The sequence below is a fragment of the Orbicella franksi genome, chromosome 8, assembly GCF_964199315.1.
Source record: "Orbicella franksi chromosome 8, jaOrbFran1.1, whole genome shotgun sequence".
NCBI classification, from domain to species: Eukaryota; Metazoa; Cnidaria; class Anthozoa; order Scleractinia; family Merulinidae; genus Orbicella; species Orbicella franksi.
Genome location: NC_138152.1, coordinates 22,006,972 through 22,026,801, shown reverse-complemented (window position 1 = coordinate 22,026,801; position 19,830 = coordinate 22,006,972). Strand labels below are relative to the sequence as shown.

Here is a 19,830-nt window from a genome sequence, read left to right as displayed (position 1 = left end):
TATGACAGGCGACCTCTTTCCCAGCGGTGTCTTCTACTCACAAGTTAACCCCGTTTTCATTTTTTTTTTTCCGAGAAATCTTTCGATTTGTTCCCGGAAGTGAAAAACACTTACGAAGCATATAAATTTCACTGGAGGAAATCGTAAAAGGGAAAAGACAATTCTTATGTGATCTTTACATGATGTCTTACGGAAAGGCGTCTAATAACAAGGCCACAGAAATTCTGTTGTAACATTTCTTATCAGAGATAGAACGTAATTGCGGTAAGGATTAAAACGCTCAATTGCTTTAAGAATATCGACCCATCGTTCCATCGTTCGCATTATAAGAAAAAGCCTATCAGGAATCTTCTTATATCAGCTTTTTATATTCTTATCAGAGAGGGTATCTCCCTTTGCATGACCGCAGCCTATTGAGGGGGCACCCCCCGTTGCCGTGACGTCAGACCCAGCGAGAGGGTATTGGTTATGGGGTATACGCGGCGGCTATCTTGAATCCATTTATTTTCCGCCCACTTAGCCTAACCTATACGGGCCACCCCCCAGTTTCAACGCCTGATTCACCTGTTGACGTAAAGGTGACGTCATGTTTTCTCACACTTTTATTGGCGGCAATTTTCTATAAATTAAAAACGAGGTTGCAATCGGGTAATTTAGCAGCTATATTACTACTGTCATAATCGGCTAATACTTCCCTTTTGTTCATGTAAAAAGTTGCATTCCACTGAAAACAGCTTATTAAAGACACTTTCTTTTTTTTGCAGGGAATGCCACTGGAAGGAACAGTCATGTCATAATGCACAAACTCCCTTTTAGAATGCCACACTAGGTATTACTTAGGGATTCTGATGAACATTTACCCTTTAAAGGCTGGATGCCCCCCCCCCCCTCACCACCCTTCTTCTTTAACACCTGTCCTCCCAAGACATGCATATGAGAACTCTATATTTTTCACATATATTGTTCAATCATGCTGTCAAATTTACAAGTTCCTGCGTCATTTTTGCTCCCCGTTAGGGGCCCTTCCAAACCTCCAGTTAAACTTCCATTGATTATGGCTGCCCAACATATTTCTTTAAGGGCACAAAGTCATGTAAAGGTTTACCTCAGCTTGATTGCTAGTAAAAATCAATTGCCAAGTTTAATAATTGGAGATCTCGAATTTAAGATAGTTATACTTTGGTGGGAAGGAAAAAAAAAAAATGTGACTTTTCTGTTTTATCAGCAACCAAAATAAATGTAACCAACCTTTTCACTTTAATGCCACAGTGAAGAGAAAGCTAGAGTGGTGAAATTCAACCATTTTTTCAGTACACAAGGATAACTGAACATCGAGCAATGAAAACACACAACAAAGCAAAATAGGGGGAATTCTCCAAGGCCAATATCAAGGTTTTTAGCCCTGACTGCTATAACACTTACTACAAATAAAACCACTAAAAATGGAACAGGCAGGGTTTGTATGGCCAGATATGGTCAGAATGAGAGCGTAGCAGGACCCTGTTGATAACAGTACTTTGTACTGAAGGGTTATCCTGGGTTAATATTCGACGATAATGATGATGATGATGATGATTTTTAGCTGCTAAGCACACTGAACGAGAATGAAGCTTATGGACTTCCAGTGTCTGAGGGAAAACGGATTCAATCAATCAATGTTTTATTTGGTAATGCAGGTTTTATGAAAAGTAGCCTTCATTTGGTGCCAAAAAATGGCATATTTCTATGTTTTCCGTGGACATTATCTGTTCCGAGAAGGAAAAAAACTAGATAGGAAAAGAAGGCCAACAAACCTTCACAACAAAAGCCAACACAAAAAAAAAGAACGAAAAAAAAAAGAAAAGAAAAGAAAAGAAAACTGCTCTACGATTAAAGCCAACAAATTCCACCGTACAGCGGACACAATTAAAACACAAAAAGCCAATAAAGTCGAAACACCAAGAATTGAATTCAAATGCCTGATAACTACCAACAGAGGTGCTCCAAAACAGATATAAACCGATCACATCGCAGGGAAATTTTGGTGGAAATCAAGAAATACACAACACTCAAATGGATTGATGAGAGAAACGGCCGGTTCAATCGACACAGGGAGACACGGAGATCAAACGTATATTATAAATGCATGAAACCTCCTATTAACAAGACTATTGGTAGGACTTTTCAGAGAGAAAACGCGAACGTTTTACGTTGATTTTTCTAGTCCGGTTTTCAAGATGGCGATCCCGCCACTTACCCGCAACAAATATCAAGAAGAATACACGACTACGCGCGCGTAAAGCTAAAACAGATTATGCACACAGACAAAAAGCAACAACAAACTGTAGACACCTACACTTAGTTAGCGAACAAAAGCGATATTAGGCTTGTTTTTTTGTCTTTGTTAACCTCTGTCGTCCTTCTTCAATGGCGTAATCTGAATAGGCCACTCGAAGCACTCACTCGTTGCTATGTGACGTCACAATGGCTGCGACGAGTCGGTCACGAATCAACACCGGAAAACAATAGAATCATCCCCTTCCTCCTGGGCGTAATGTAAAACGCAAAATGAGCTGCTCATTTTCAGCTGTTGACAGTGTGTGCGGTCCAACACCATACGCACCAAATGAGCTTTAGGTTATTCCTCTAAAACTATGCAGAAAGGATTTAACAGATTATTTGACTAATCTGGGTGTCAGTCGAAGTCAAGGCTTCGGGACACAGATTAACGAGACTGATGTTATTCTCATCGCGCAAGATTGCATTCACTATCAGAGGAAGACAGGGAAAGGATTACCGTATGTCCAAAGCACAGATACGAATTAACAACACATTACCAGAAGTTCAAGTCCAGTGTTCTCACCCATCTTACAGTGATGAAGCGAAAAAATTAAAAAAATCCTCGTCGGGTAAACAAACAGGTGTCGGAAGAAATATATCAGGAGTTTCAAGCTTTAGTTCCAATAGAATCCGGTAAGTAAAATGAGGCAATATTCAAATTATTTCCTCGCAATTGACCTATTTTTGGTAGTTAATTTACTTTTTATATGTTACATTAAGATATTTTCACCTTACGTGTAGTTTCTTATTAGTTCGGAAATCTCAGCCAATAACAGATGCGTTGTTTTGTTACAATGTAACATTTCCTTTAATTGAAATCAACATTTTTTTGCGTATTTTAAAACTAGTAAATCCAATATTGTTTCAGCCTGTGTAGCACTGGTCGAAAAGGTCATCCAACCAGATTAAAAGTGGAGGATGTAACCTCAAAATGTGAGGACAATCTTTTAGGTGAATGTTTTGGGTTAAAAGTGGAACACTGTTCCCTTGGATGATATATGAACTCTGACAGCACTGCTTTATTTATTCGACCCCGAAACAATTTTGTGAAGATGCCAATAGAGTTAAAGAGTTGGGCGTCGCAGGTTCTACGTAAACGTGATATTTTTTCTTTTCTTTTCTTTTTTTTTTTAAATTCCCATTACCGTTCTTAAAGGTCCGGCAGCTCTTCCTATCCGTCTCCTATATCATATTTGTTAAGGTATCAGAGCGGAGACCGCTAGTAATCTGGTTTCGCCAGAATGTTCGTTGGCCTCTAAGGGCGGGACGAGGCGGGGTGTTGAAGGCGCAAATGTAATGGCAGGCTGCTGAGAGGGTAGCCACGCTATGCAAACCTCGGTTTGGTAAGCAAATAGACGGATTAGAAGCACTTTCTACTCAACTCCTGCTGAAGGCACCAATGTAATAACTAGTCAAAAACATAACAAAGGTCACAAGAGTAATAACAATCGGCCTCAAATGTAACAAAGGTCAGAAGAGTAATAACAATCGGCCTCAAATGTAACAAAGATCACAAGTCTAATAACAATTGCTCACAAATGTAGTAAAGATCACAACTGTAACAACAAATGATCACAAATATAATAATACCATTTAATTGTTCAGTAAGCGTCAATGAAATACATAACTGGCTTTAGTGAAACTTTTTTGTTTTTAACTAATGAAATTACGCTGTTTAACTTAAAAGTGACTTCACTGTACTGTCTTTCTCGCAGAGCTCTCGCCTGTGGTTCCGTTTTTAGGAATGTGCTCAGGACTTTGTCTTTACTTTCGGCATATTTCACTCACATAAACCAGCATCTCCATGAAAATTAGTGACGCGAAAGAAAACTATGTTTAGTAACACGAAATTTGATGGTGTTTTTAGACATGGAGCAATAATTTTGAATTTACCAACCACGATCGGAAGATGAGGTAAACTGAAAAGACAATTGCCGCCATGAGCTCGTCCTGCCGCACGTTACCTGCCAATCACCTATTGTTAGAGCAAGGTGATCCCTTTCTGGTATGAATTAACATTGACGTTAAGGCGTTAGAATGCTTTACAAGGATGACGCCACCAAAAAACAAACAAACAAAACTTTTCGCTTTTATTCCGATCGAAAATTTAGCGAAGATAGGCCCACCTTTTAATTTTTAAATTTGCAGTCCCTCAACCGATGGACTGGAATTTCGCCAGCTTATTGTTGAACATTTTCCCTCAACTTATTTTGTTTCTTTTTTGAATTATCTTCATGATTTTTTACAGGAACTGCAGATGATTTGTTAATCTCATTACTTTCTTTCTACGCACTTCAAAGAAACATCAAGAAATTATCGATTTATGTGTTTGCTTCTCAAGAACAAAAACATTTAAAGACGCTAGACTACACGATGCACTTTAATTTCAAAAAAGTGATGACCGGTGTATTTTTATGACAAGGCGTTATCTGAAGGCTGTTCCAAAAACGCGGAGTGCGGAGTGCGGCGTGTTAAAAATAGTAAAAAAACAATAGTAAATATGCAAAGAAAAATTAAAAATAAAATAAAATTTAAAAATGAATTGAAAGAATAATTAAATACTTAAACAAACTAAAACTAGAAATTTAGGAAATAATAATGGTAAAAGTTCACGCTGCTTGCGGTGGACCGTTGATATCGGGACTGTCTAATCAGCGCGGGTCACGGGTAAAGAGGTGCAAAGGTTTAGTTTCACTGACTTCTAGCCGGTCTATCATCCTCTTCTCAGAAGACTCATTCTTCTCGCCACAATGGAATGTGAAAGTTAAGACTCTTGCTCGGTCGAGCGTTTTTGAAACAACTTTAACGAAATCAAAATTACGATAAAAATGTTCGCTGGCTAAAAATCTTTAAAAAGAACATGACCTTTCGGCTGTCCATCTACAGCCTTCGACGGATAAAAATGGAATGCAGAATGATAAATATATACAAGAAAAGGCGAGATAAAAATAAGAAGAAGAACAAGAGAAAAGTAAAAATGTGTAAATTAGGTGACTATAGTTTAAAAAAGAATACTATTTTGGTTTGGAATCGGCTTAGAATTGTTGCCAGCATGCTTCGTAGCAGAGGTGTGCCAAGCCTCCAGAGTTTTTCTAATGCGAAAAGAGCCTTTGTCGACGACACTAGAGTTATCAAAATCTATGCAATGGTCGAATGACCATGCATGTTTCGCAATGTTTGACCATTAGTACATGTTTTGACATTCCTGATATTTTCTTTCTTACGAGTTTCAACACACCGGCCAGTTTTGCCTACATATCACCAATCACAATCGGCGCAGGGTATCTTATAAATCACGTTCGGTTGATGTTTAATAGATGGTCTGAATTTAGAAGAAGGAAACTCTCGTTGTAAAGACTTGAAGGGCTTATTTACAACTTGAATGTCTCGCCTTCGAAGAATTCTTTTTAGTGGTTGCGTGACACCACTGATGAAGGGAAGGACGGCAAAACTGTTAGGGTTCCCTTAACGCGCAGCCAATTAAAAAAAAAAAAAAAAAACGTGCAAACCATTTCTTTAGTTGTGTGGGCGGTTTGGAAAATTTCTGCTTTAAGATGTTGGAAATAACATAAGAGGGATAGTTGTTGGCTCGTAGAGCATTAGTGACGTGGTTGATTTAGGTATTTTTCCCTTGCGATGTATCAGGGAGTTTAATTACTCGATGTAAGAGGGTCTCAGCTGTGCTAATCTTGTGGCGTTTGTCACTGTGAGAAGGAAAGTCTCAATATCTGTCCGTGTGGGTTGCTTTGCGATATTTAACAATTAGATTATTCGCTCTCGATTTCTATGAGGTGATAGCTGGTGAGGTATAATTCTTACTATAATTTACTTCAAATAACGGTTTCCAGTTATTTCTTGACGTATTATTAAACTTTGCGCCAGAAAAAAAGATCGCTCGGATTGAATTGTCATTTAAAATTGAAGTTGTGTGCGCGTGCGCATCAGTTTTTTCAATAATTTCACCTTTTTTAAAGTCAATAAACCGTAAGTGTTTTTCATTTAGACTTCTCACGAATTTAATTATCCATCTGGATCAGAAGTTTCCTCCAAAACTTTGGAAAAACGAAAAAACGCCGCCATCTCCTAGACGACCATCAGCCACTGCACACTAATGCCTGATAGTGTTCAATGGCTTAGCCAATCAGATTACAGCATTTGCATTAGTATACTAGTAGAATTCTACTAAACACCGATAGTGATCGTGCTATCCTTGTGGGAAACCAAAGTATTTAAGAAAGCGATCTGTTGCTCAGATTCCTCTTCAATAGTGAATGCGATGTGTGGGTCGATGGAATTAAGTGTAGTATGAAAGAAGTTGACAGCATTCCTTTTGATAATACCAAAGATGTCATCCACACAGCGTTTCCATACTTTAAGCTGTACTTCAGACATGTTCATGGCCACTTCTTCGATCGCCTCCGTGCACAAGTTCGCCACCACAGGGCTGACAGGGCTGCCCATCGCGAAACCATGGATCTGTTTGTATATCTTGTCATGATAAATAAGTAGTTGTTGGATAAGACAAAGTTCAACAGTGAGGTGATTTCATTGTTGTCCAGGCTCGTGACTGAAGAAAGTGGGTCGTCCTTGAGTAGTTTATTGTTTATGTAATCACAGGCTTTATCTACAGGAAAAGCTGTAAATAGTGATACCACATCCAAGAATAGCAGCACCTCATCATCCTGTATGTCAACGTTGGACAACTACTTTATTTATGATGACAAGATATACAAACAGATCCATGGTCGTCCATCCTTTCAAACAAGCTCGACCGAGCAAGTCTTAACTTTCACATTCCATTGTAGCGAGAGGCATAAGTCTTCTGAGAAGAGGATGATAGACCGGCTAGCAGTCAGTGAAACTAAACCTTTGCACCTCTTTACCTTCCCGTCTAAAAATCAAAATTATTTACTCGAGACATGGTCTTTAGTTCTGTCCGTGCTAAGTGCGAATTTTGCTTTAAACTTATTGGTCTGAAAAACAAATAACGCTTATCAGGATTACCACGCCGGTCATTTAATTTATAGGAGCCGCAAGCAGTGAAGTTTCTGTCCCGAAGTTAATTGGATTTATTTTTTGATTAAGGCTACGTTTTCACTAGGTGGATTAACTAGCTGAAAATTCTTTCTAGGTGTTTGTTTACAGACCAACATTTACTAGTTAAACGTGACATCTGTTTTCAATTGAAATTTAACCCAGAAGATTCAAATTACGAAAGCGCGCAACTTTCAAAAATGGCTGAGAGAGGAAGCGCTTTTCTAGCTATATTTATGCGAGGGAGAAGGCATTTCTTCCAGACGATGCAGTTAATGTCCCCAGAAATGAGGAAGATGCGACGAAATGTTGTAATGCAGGAACTCGTTCTGAACGGCGACACCGTGTCATAGGTAGGGTACTCGTCGACGAACTGGAGAAGCTAATGGGACCGTTGGAATGGTAAACCGAAATAAATGAGAAGGACTGTCGAACTCGTCTACTGTTTTAAAAGTTCAGTTTCGCACACTGAACTGCGATATGAGTGTCTGGTAAATACTATTGCCAGATTCTTTGGCAGGCGTCTGTCACTATGCAGAATGTGATTGGCTGCGGCACTCGCCAGGACAAGTTATACCATCTCGCGCGGTAGTATAACTTGGCGTGAATTTCCGGTCATATTGGCGAGAAAATTGCTTGTTTTTCTGGTGAAAACAGCTTGCATTTTTAACTCGCTAAACTCAAGACAAACTGTTTTCACTGCATTTCCGGACTTTTCCGACTTTATCGAGCCAAAATTGTCCTAGTGAAAACACAACCTAGTTATCAATAACAGATTGGTCAAGGGATAGTAGGAAACCGCCCGGATGAATAAAACACCTTAGGTGCGAAAAACACCAAAGCCTCAAAACCACGATTATTGTAATTACGTCAATGCGAATGGCAAACAATAATTGTATCAAGAAACGCAGTTATTCTGTCAATTTCCCTAAATAGTCCTTCTTGCCACTTGAAAACAGGCAAACAAGTATGTTTAGTGTATACCTTCGTCAAGTCGGGATGGATTAACCGCAGATCATATTACTGTTTTGGACAATTACCTTTGTAGATAGGTTTAACATTAGCCACCGATAAGTTAACTATCAAGTGGCAAGCGCGCCACTTTTTGGCGCGGCATTTCGATCGAGTGTTCCGCGCAGTGCAGGCGTCATTCTGTTTCAAGTGTACAGCAAATGTCGACTTGACTGAGGTGACAAGAGGTAGCTGCTCAACATTTCGAAATTACAAAGATAATGTCTGATGAATCCGAAGGAGATCCACAAGCATCGTCTTTTCGAACTGAGGGTAATAATTGAAACACTGTTAACATGAACCTGGTCGGGTACAAATATATTGCACCGAAAATGCGACTGTTTGGTTGCTCAGCCCTTGGGCTATGGAAAGGTGATGAATCGTAGCAAAATATGCGAGCAAAGTTCCTTGGGAGACGATTCCTTCCTACGCGATTACTGTCCTCTGACGAAATGGCGCAAGTTCGAGTTATGCGAATAAAGTCAAGAAGAAGATCAGTGAAGTGAAGAGCCTTCTTGGTATCAAAAATCCCATATCCAGGTAGCCATTGTGGCCAGAAAAAAAACATGAGAGTAACAATCTAATAGTTACGCCATCATCTTAACTTTGTAATGATCGTGGGTAGAATATTCGTGAGAGTTACAATCTAATAGTCACGCCATCATATTAACGTTGTAACATCGTGGGTACAGTCACGCCGTCACATTAACTTTGTAACATACCTGAGAGTTACAATCTAACAGTCACGAGGTCATATTTAAAACTTTGTAACAACGTGGGTAGAATATACCTGAGAGTTACAATCTAACACTCACGTCATCATATTAACTTTGTAACAACGTGGGTAGAATATACCTTAGAGCTACAATATAACAGTAACGGCGTCCTATTAACTTTGTAACAACGTGGGTAGAATATACCTGAGAGTTTCAAATTATCTAATTGTCACGCCATCATATTAACTCTGTAACAACGTGGGTAGAATATACCTGAGAGTTAGAAATTATCTAAGAGTCACGCCATCATATATGTCGTAGGTAGAATATACCTGAGAGTAACAATCTAACCCTCATACCATCATATACATCGTGGGTAGAATATACCTGAGAGTTAGAAATTATCTAAGAGTCACGCCATCATATATGTCGTAGGTAGAATATACCTGAGAGTAACAATCTAACTCTCATACCATCATATACATCGTGGGTAGAATATACCTGAGAGTAACAATCTAACCCTCATACCATCATATACATCGTGGGTAGAATATACCTGAGAGTAACAATCTAACCCTCATACCATCATATACATCGTGGGTAGAATATACCTGAGAGTAACAATCTAACCCTCGCACCATCATATACATCGTGGGTAGAATATACCTGAGAGTAACAATCTAACCCTCATACCATCATATACATCGTGGGTAGAATATACCTGAGAGTAACAATCTAACCCTCATACCATCATATACATCGTGGGTAGAATATACCTGAGAGTAACAATCTAACCCTCGCACCATCATATACATCGTGGGTAGAATATACCTGAGAGTAACAATCTAACCCTCATACCATCATATACATCGTGGGTAGAATATACCTGAGAGTAACAATCTAACCCTCACACCATCATATACATCGTGGGTAGAATATACCTGAGAGTAACAATTTAACAGTCACACTGTGATCTTAATTTTGTAAACATCCCTCTTGGGTAGAGATGCTCCCTTTTGATCTACTCTTTATTTTCTATATTGTAAAAATAGCCAGAGCATAAAAATTATTGTCCGTTTTTTGTGCCATTAATTGCACATTACTGGTATATTACAGTGCATATTACAGTAATATTGGCATATTACAGGTATTTATTTGGGTGAAATTTTGTAATTAAGAACAAGTCATATCAGATTTATAATCCTTGATAGCCACACATTTTGTTTTAAGCGATGGTATTTCCGCGTGAGAAGAATGCTTCAACTTGCCTTCGAAAATGGAAGGCATGAAATCAATGTTTGTGTCTATTCCGTTATTTTCGTTTATCCAGGCACCACAGGTTGCCGGGAATTATCGTAGTCTGAGAAAAAAATCAGAGTCTCGTGGAAAAATTAGTCAAGAAAATTATTATTCACAACCTTACTCCCAACGCGATGTGAGAAATGTGCTCTCGCTAGCGCCGGACACAGGGAAAAGGTGGTCATCCAAGAAAAGAACGTACCTCTGAAATACACGCATTTGTATCAGGCGGTGTTGGACACGACTCGCAAAGTATGCCGGGAGAAATTTTACCCGGAGCTCATTTTCATCTGATAGCTCAACAGCAAATATCTCCACGTGCTGATGGTGATGTGGAAATATGACTTTATAGGAGGTACGCTCCCATCCGAACCTGAAAGAAATCTGGAATGACATCCACATTAAATGTTCCGCAGGCCAAATAATAGCTGTAGATGACTTCTGATCGATTTACAAAGCCACCATTTTCAGTGCTGTGTTCATCGAATCTCTACGGTTGAAAGATAAATTATTTCCGTTTCTGACCTCTTCGAATTCGATCTTAACTTGCCGGAATTGAACCTACCTTCGGCACTTTCCTTCTTAGATATCTCGACTTGTGTGTGAAGTGTATCAGTGTATCGCTGGCCAACAACATGGTTGTTGACAGATATTATGTTTTCGTTCGACGATAAGATTGCTGAGAAGTAAAATCCACGAAGAAAAGGGCTGAATAATTCAAAATCAAAGCAATGTTTTGTCCTTGAAAATTTGTGTAAAGCTTGATTAATCGAGTTTCGCCCGCTGTATTTCCTAATTAACCAAAAGGAATCATAAACAGCTTGCTAATGAGCTATGGCTCTTTCAAAATAAGAAAAATAATTTGCAATAAATGGAATTAAAAAACTAGAAGCTTAATGGGAAAAGTAGGGTATGTTTTGTTTTAAAGTAAGTGGTAAAAAATAATTGTATTCATCCCCTGTACCAGGTCACACTTCCAGCAAATTCTTGTTCAACTTACAAATCCAAGATTAAATATGTACTGTGTGGATCTATTTTGTAGACAACGGGATAACACGATTTTGGTCTTGCTCAACTTCCTTGAATGTGTTTAAAGTAAAAGGTCTACAAATAACTTTGCCTCAGACATTGCCACTGGCAATATCAATGTTCAAACTGATGAGAGTTTGAGATTTCTCTTCACCTAGTGCATACGTGTTGGATGTAACTTTTATCTACTCCAAGTGTCCATTCCTGGGTTCTCAGCACATGTGAGGCCATGTAAAAGGGAAATCGGGCTCAATGGAAAGAAGGCTTGGTTAAGTTACATGAAATGAATGCTTTGGACCAATAATATACCTCATGCTATTTAAAGTGACTGCAACTAAAATTGCAGATGGGCGATGTGAGAAGAAATTGACCTACATTACTTGCAAATAATAATTCAATTTCAAAGTATGCTTTTTAAACTGAATATTTGAAAAGTACTGACAAACACAACAAAAAACCAGCAAAATAGCACAAAAACCATATTTGGAAACAGCGGCCAGCATTAAGTTCACTTCTAACTTAGTAAAGTGCAAGATTGTGAATGATAGACACAGTCAATTAGCAATGAATGAATAACTCATGGTCCTGACCTGCATGCCTTCATTGCATGTCCTCATATCACACCTCTGCTGAAGTTTAAGGTTCAATGTAACTTGTGTAAACTAAAGGGAGCTCTTTACCCAGAACCGTGCTATGTAGGTCATTTAAAATATCTGTCAGTTAAAGATTTATTATTTACTGCAAGTCCTGTGGTCAACAACACAGTGATCATGTACTGATATTAACATTTCCTACATTGGCTGTTAAAAATGTTGCCAAAAACAGTCTCCACAGCAGGTCGACTCGTAATGACTGTGACCAACTGAATTCAGAATAATCTAGCATGTAGCTGTATCTTAGATCATCTATAGTGAGATGTTTTGACTGAGATAACTAAACTGTAACAACATTTTAAAATACAAGCAGATACACTAGATTGAACACTTGCAGTAGGTCTTAAAACTTGGAATTGCCATGCAGCTTTCTAAGTAGTCACTTGCACTATGTCATTATGTATTTTGTTTTGATCTATTCCATTCTAAATTTGATATCCTAAACAGCAGCATGCTGTAGCTTTCCTTGTTTGATCACTACAGTGTAAGTGGATAAATTTAGTTCTTGGGAAATATAGCAAAGTTAATTCCAAGCCCATAGTCTTTTAAAATACCAGCTGGTAATTCAGCATTTGCTTCAAACACATTGGCTGGGTCTGCTCTAGGTGGGTTGACAATTATCCGTAACTACACACGTGAAACACTTATTATTTGGTCATGTATAGTCTCCCACTACTACCAACATTCAAAGGAAAACAAGCATAAAGAAGTGCTAGATCAAAACCAATCAGCCATAGATGACTGAACAATAACATCCGATCCAAGAGTAGTAACTTTCTGTTGGAGATATAAATTCAAGACAGGCAGTGATCATGATAGTGAAAATTCACTGTGAATGAGATGATATCTTTAATGGACTATCAACCAAAGCAGGATTCAAAAGTCTTCAACATAGGCCAAACAGACGGATGACATACGCACTACAAAAAAAAACAAAAAAAAAAACAATAACAACAAGAAAACATAAAGATGTAAAGGGAACAAGCCGAGCCACAAAATTATACTCTTAAAACAAGGGTAGAAATCACACAATCACTCCCGCGAAATGCCGCGAACATCTGACAAATCAAGGAAAATGCCCCAACTTCAACTCTCGAACTAAATTTTCAGGCAAAAATAATTTACAATACTGATCCCTCTTACACCGCAAACGACAAAAAGAATATCCATGTCAAGCGCGCGTGCTAAACAAACGTTTTCAACATAGCATGATTTCCATTGACTAGTTCTGATGCAAAAATGGCTTACCTGCACTTGAGGCTTGGCAGATAACTGGTCTAGATATTACACTAGCAGTTCCTAGAAAAGGTTCGTTTGATTCTCATGATGAGTGCAGAAATCGGTAGAGAAGCGACAACCTACTCTCCATTCGCAACGAAAAATGTGTCCGCCATTGCTCCGGCTGAGACGACATATGATTGGTCGAATACTGTCACGTGCACCATGTCCAACACCGCCTGCATTTGTATAATTATGTTTCACAACGTAATCTGTTTTCTCATGCCCGTAATTAATTCAATGAAAGATCTGCGTGTCATCTCTATCGGGATGTGGTTTAGGGATCCCCGGTGCTTTAACACCTTCAGCTCAGATCACCAGGCAAAATATTTTAGGAATTTGTCTTTAAACTAAAAATTTCTTTGATGTGCCGCGCAAAAATTTTAGCGTCTGCGGCTCCTCGTGGAACAAGAGTCAAAGGAACAAGTGCAGGTGTTTTAGAAAAGTTATTGAAGATAGATCTACCAAACATAATCTCTCATTGGTATTTCAAAACGTTGATTTCAAGTTCTTTGTTTACGATTATAAGTAATACCATCTCGCGAGGTAGTATAACTTGGCGTGAATTTCCGGTCATATTGGCGAGAAAATTGCTTGTTTTTTTCTGGTGAAAGCAGCTTGCATTTTTAACTCGCTAAACTCAAGACGAACTGTTTTCACGACATTTCCGGACTTTTCTTAATTCTCTTCCCCAAGATATTTTTTTACGTTACTGCCCAACTGTGATTATTCTTGTGCCCTTTATTTTATTTGTGACCAATTGTTATTACACTTGCGACCAATTTTTATTACACTTTTAACCTTATTACATTTGTGACCAATTGTTATTACGCTTGTGACCTTTATTACATTTGTGACTGGTTATTAAATTTGTGCCTTTAACAGGGGTGGGGTAGAAAGTGCTGCCAATCCCACTTTATTTGCTTACCAAACAGAGGTTTGTGTAGGATGGCTACCGGTACAGCAGCCTGCCAACACACATCGTTTATTTACACATTGCTAGATGTCAAGCCACGTGACTAAAATTTAATGCATCGTATTATTTCCTACTAAAAAAGTCCTGGAATTTGGTTACTATCAATGGTCAGCCCTCCCACGAGTAGAAAAGAGGTAAAACTTCCTGTTAATGGTTTTTTGTTCGCCTTGTCTTTCTTTACTTGGCCAGAGAACAAAAAAAGAGATAAAATTTCTACATTGTCACCCAACGCTTAGCCAAAAACAAATGCTTTGTAGTTGCAAAGGTTTTCCCGAAAATGGTTGCATTTTCTCCAATTATATTTCAATTGGAGAGGACTGAAATATTCCCCAGTTTGTGTCCAAACCCCGTTAGCTCTTCACCACGATGAGAAATAGGTGCAGAATTCTTTACTTTCACAACAGTCGACTATATATTAGCAAAAGCACATTTGTCAGTTTTTAATCAAGGGATCGAATTAAAATTGAAACTTAATGTGTATGATATTATCTAGAAAAATTTCGGGTACTTAGATTGAACTCGTCAACTAAGGAAAACAAATAACGCGATATGTGCTATTGAATATTGTCATTAATTAAGTCACACCTATCTAGGATGAAGCGGAAAACACTGGAAAGGAAGGCAGTACTTTGAAGAAGAAAGAGTCTTTCCAGTAAACGAATGCAATGGATTCAACTCTACTGAGTTAGACTTTGTTGTGTAACTCTACTGACTAAGGCAACATTAATTCATCATATTCCGCTTCTTCCAAGTTTGAATGCACACTTAACAGTACTGTTACTGACCTTAAAGAAGAAGATGAAGAGATTGGCTTTTGAGTAGATAAAGAACAGCATTGGAAAGAGAAACGTGCAGTCTTGAATGAAGCATTGGCACATATATCAGATGGAAGAGTTAGGCCGATAGCCTCAACTCTAAATTCGAATTGGGAAGGCATATCAAACACCCCAAAGGTCTACTACCTGCGGAAAGTGGGACAAGTTCTCACTGAGGTGTCAACAACTATTGCAGCAGATCAAGAAGAGAAAGTACTGGAAGCACCGAGGCGTTCTTTGGATACAACTCTTGTCAGCAGAGCACGTGTTGTAAAAGAAGAAGTGACTACAGACCAACTGTCGATTTTGCTGGGATGTATCACAAAGCTGAGAGTCGACAAACTCGATTGTAAATTCTGTCAATGTTTGCGAAACATTTTTCAAAGAAGGAGCTCAGAGACATGATTCCAGGTCTTAGCAAATGGCAGATCGATCAAGCCCGTCGCCGTGCTGCAGGAGAAGGACAACCAGTGGTGTCCGCACCCGTAAAACGAACACGACTTGATCGGGTGAAAACAAATCACTTCGTGCAAATTTTATACGGGACGTTGCCTATGGCACTGAAGAACTAAAGCTAGATTCTGGGGAGAAAATCACTATTCCGAATGTGATTAGAACGATGGTGCCTTTACGAATAATAAAGCAATACATATCTTATTGCCTAGAAAGGGTCAGAAAGAGGTTTCTGTTGGAAACGTTTAATAGAGGGGTGACAACAGGTAAATTATACTTCAAAGATCAAGTAGTGATCTGCAGAGTTAATAAAAAGATGCGTCCTACTTCCCGAATTTAGCGGGATAAAAAAACCTAACCTTTGCGATACCGATCAGAATAGTCTCTACTGATTAACATCTCTCTGAATTTAGCTCTAGTTAAGACGCAGACTTCCATCTCTTGCGCTCTTTTCATAAGTCTATTCCCAAGTACATGTAGAGGTCACTTTCTCCTTCCTTTTCACCTGCCGTGGACTTGAGTTTATGAATCACGACATCTAATGTTTCTCCGGATTGTTTGATTAATCTCAGAGAATCAGTACAGTACTCCAATTTCGATATATTAAAATTCAGCCTAAAACAATAGATCTCAACGCGAGGCTTTGGGGAATAAGCCCCCCAAACTTACCCGGAGCCTCGAGTTGAGGTCTATTGTCTTAGGATGAATTTCAATACAACGAAATTGGTCTATTGATCTCAACTATTCAGAAATATCTGAGGAGCCGTGGAATTGTAAATTTACTTTAAGAAAAAGACATTAAATTAATCATTTGAGAAACTAAAAACTTTTGGTCAGCAGGCAGTCAAATGTAATTCAGTTACCTGGGAATGTTACCAATAGGTATATTTAATTGCTACTGAAGGAAACAAAGAAGATCCAGCAAAGGTGGCTAAAGAAATGAGAGTTGCAAGGGACGAGAGTGGTGAGCTTTGTTTTGCTGCAGAAGAATGGCGAACAGCCAAGCAGACAGCTAATCATTTCTCACTACTTGCAGCAACGCAACGTCAGCAAAAAGCACCTGGAGAACTACTTGTTGAAGAAGCTAAAGCCATTAGTGAGGAAGACCTTTAAGCGTGGGAAACAGAAACACAGCTGCAGGAACTGCAGAAAGCGGTGTACGAAGCGGTCGACTGGCGGCATCGAGTTGAATGCAATGGCCATGACATCTGTAGCCTTGGAAAGCGTGGTATGCTAAAAGCAAAATTTAAGGTAGCGCAGCTAAAAGAGATTTGCTTTCTCTCTGGAATAGAAATCGAGGGGCCTGCTGGTCGAAAAGACTATTTCGTGAAGCCACTGGAAGATCTGGTACAAACCTGCAGTTGTTTTAGGGAATGACTTTAGGATTCTGATAGCAAACCGGATTACTGGAAAAATGGCATGAGCAAGAGAAATCAAAACAAAACAAAAATCGGGGATAATACAGCCAAAACTAATTATTTTATTTAATTTGTCGCATAAGTTTTTTATCAACAGCATATATAACCAAGAGAAAATGAGGGGACAGAGAGGGACATTGAGGGCGTTGGTTGGGATATGTCGATTCCACTTAAGTTATTTTTACTCTTAGATGGAGAAGGAAGTGTTTTTCCCCAGTCGTCCGCATAATACCTTTCACTCCTTTGATCAGGGAATTTTGAAAGGGCGGTTTGCGTGGAAATACGTTTTGTCAGTAGATATGCCTAAAGAGAAATGATAGATTCCACAACCTCTTTGGAATAAAAACGCTAGGTGTAAGAAATATCAAAGTTGGTCCTCTGAGAATTTGAATCAAGAAAACAGCGATCACAACAAGAAAGAATTTATTTGCTTTCATGTGTATAACAGCACGTAGAGAAATCTCATATTGTTCGATATTATATCATAACATAAAATACTGTTTCACTCTGTAGCGATCCTAATACTTCTAAACGTAGCTACGAAAGAAAAACTGTTTTTCAACTCAAGCGACACAATTAAAAACAAAAACCAGCGACAGGAGTAATTCTGGCCGAGCTGCAAAACAGCTCGGAGGGTAGCTAAACTGAATATTTTGAATCCAAAAACCAAAACAACTCGAAGCCTAGCGATCAGCGACAGAAATCAATTTGAACACTATACGACAACAAACCAATTTCCAACCATACAACAGAAGTTTATTTCAACCTTAACAGCGTGGATAAAACAACTCGCAGTGTAGCGATAAGCCTACAAAATAACTCAACAAAGCAATAGCTCGGAGCTGGACAGAACTGTTCAGCAGCAGCAGAAATAATGTTGAATAGCGGTACAGTGACAAATAGAGACTTTAAGATCCAACAACGCGGACGTCGTCAAGCCGCGTGGGGCCTGTGTCGAGGACGCCTCGTTCGTGGTCAGAAAAAATAAGTTAAGATGGCGGGATTCAACGATGCGGCTACCCACGGACAGAATAAAAAGAGTAGCAAAATTAGTTTATTTCTGAACTAACAGAAACCGATTAATGGCGACTTTTAAGGAAACTCGCCAAATTTTGCTGGCCAGCTATGCCTCTAATATAATTACGATCGAAGAATATGCTTTGCTTTTCGGAGAAAACAGTTCAAACAACTTGGATTTTCCATACTATAACTACCCGCCGTTCAATTTAGAGAGCCAAAGTGAAGCCGAGTGTAGGGCAAACTTCAGGGTGGAAAAGCGTCACATTCCTCTGGTAGAAGATGTTCTTCAAATTTCGCAGTACTTTGTGTGCGACCAGGGAACGGTTTGCGAAGGAACAGAACGGCTTTGCATGCTTCTGAAGCGATATTACTTTCCTTGTCGATACTCAGATATGATACCTATTTTTGGAAGGCCAGTACCAGAACTTTGCATGATATGCAACACCGTAACAGACTGGATTTATGCACATCATAGCCACAGAATCACGCGATGGAACCGAACCATTTTAAATCCACTAGAGCTGGAAAAGTACGCGGAAGCTGTTTTTAACCAAGGGGCGCCACTAAGCAATTGTTTTGGTTTCGCAGATGGAACTGTGCGCCCAATTACTCGACCTGGAGAAAACCAACGACTGTTATACAACGGCCACAAACGCGTAGATGGATTGAAATTTCAGTGCGTGGTCCTACCAAATGGGCTGATTGCACACTTGTAGGGTCCATTAGATAAGGCTTGCTACTAGCAAATTACTATGCTTATAATAACAAATGTTAAACAATGTTAAAACAATTGTGGAAAAAGCGAGTACGAATTTCATGGGCTTTTCCATTGACTGCCCTCACCATCACCCCTACAGGCCCATTTTCTCGTTGCTTCTCTCCGTCAGCAATAAATAAGTAAATTGCCTGAGCATCAATATTGCTTTCTATTCATATACTTAAGAGCAGCTTCGCCTAAATATCAACTAGACTTGGAAATAGCGAAAAAATCGAATTTTTTCAAACTCGCCCAGAATGAAGCCCTACGGGCACTAGTTACAAAAATATTGTTTTAAGTTCGATAAATCAAAAAATATTTTTTTACGCAATTTTTTCGTTTCAATGCCCCAAATATCGGCCAAAATCGATCGAAAATGAGCGGCATATTCAGAGGCTCGTAAACTCAAAAGTAAAAGTCTTCATTACAAACTGATTGCACTTCGTATTTGTACTTTACTTCTTGTCTATTTAGAGCTAAATAGATCGCGATTTAATTACAACTAAAATATTTGATGAATTTTCTAAATTAACGATCCAAGACAGCTTAACAAGAGGTCTACATTTAGCCTATTTTCAAATGCCAAAAAAGTGTTCTGGTACACGGCTTTTCCTAAAACGACTAGCTTGGTCTGAAAGAGCATTGTTTCTTCTTCAAATTATTGAAATAAATTTTTTCGGTAAATAAAATCGCGAGCGCTGAGATAGCGAACTAAATGCAGCACTTCTTTCGGAAAACGTGACCTTTGACCCAAGCGTAACGAAACCGATTACTGCAAGAAAACCCGGAAGAAAAGCAAACTTAACGTTGCGTTACTTTGAAACAATTTCTAGTGATATCCCTCCGAAACCATGATTGCAGGAAACTCTTTCCAGATATGAAATCTTAGAGGGTCAAAGAAGGAGCTAAAGGGCCCATTTTATTACAATAACTTTGTTTGCTGAGAATTAACGAATTCCAGTAAAATTTGCAAACTTGATGTTAGCCGATACTTACCTGAATATTTATATTTATAGAAGAGTCGTCTTCTTGGATTAACCTTCAAGAGAAGC

General features: G+C 38.8%; 2 protein-coding genes across 2 annotated transcripts in view; both read left to right on the top strand.

Moving 5' to 3' along the window:
* LOC145494250 (uncharacterized) overlaps positions 1-19,830 on the top strand; it is a 448,804-nt gene that overhangs the window by 408,854 nt on the left and 20,120 nt on the right. The gene's annotated exons all lie outside the window — the stretch shown is intronic.
* Positions 17,129-18,737, top strand: LOC145495721 (uncharacterized). The gene has a single exon (XM_081475323.1). It carries the CDS (start codon positions 18,084-18,086, stop codon positions 18,735-18,737), a length of 654 nt encoding a protein of 217 aa, XP_081331449.1. The 5' UTR covers positions 17,129-18,083.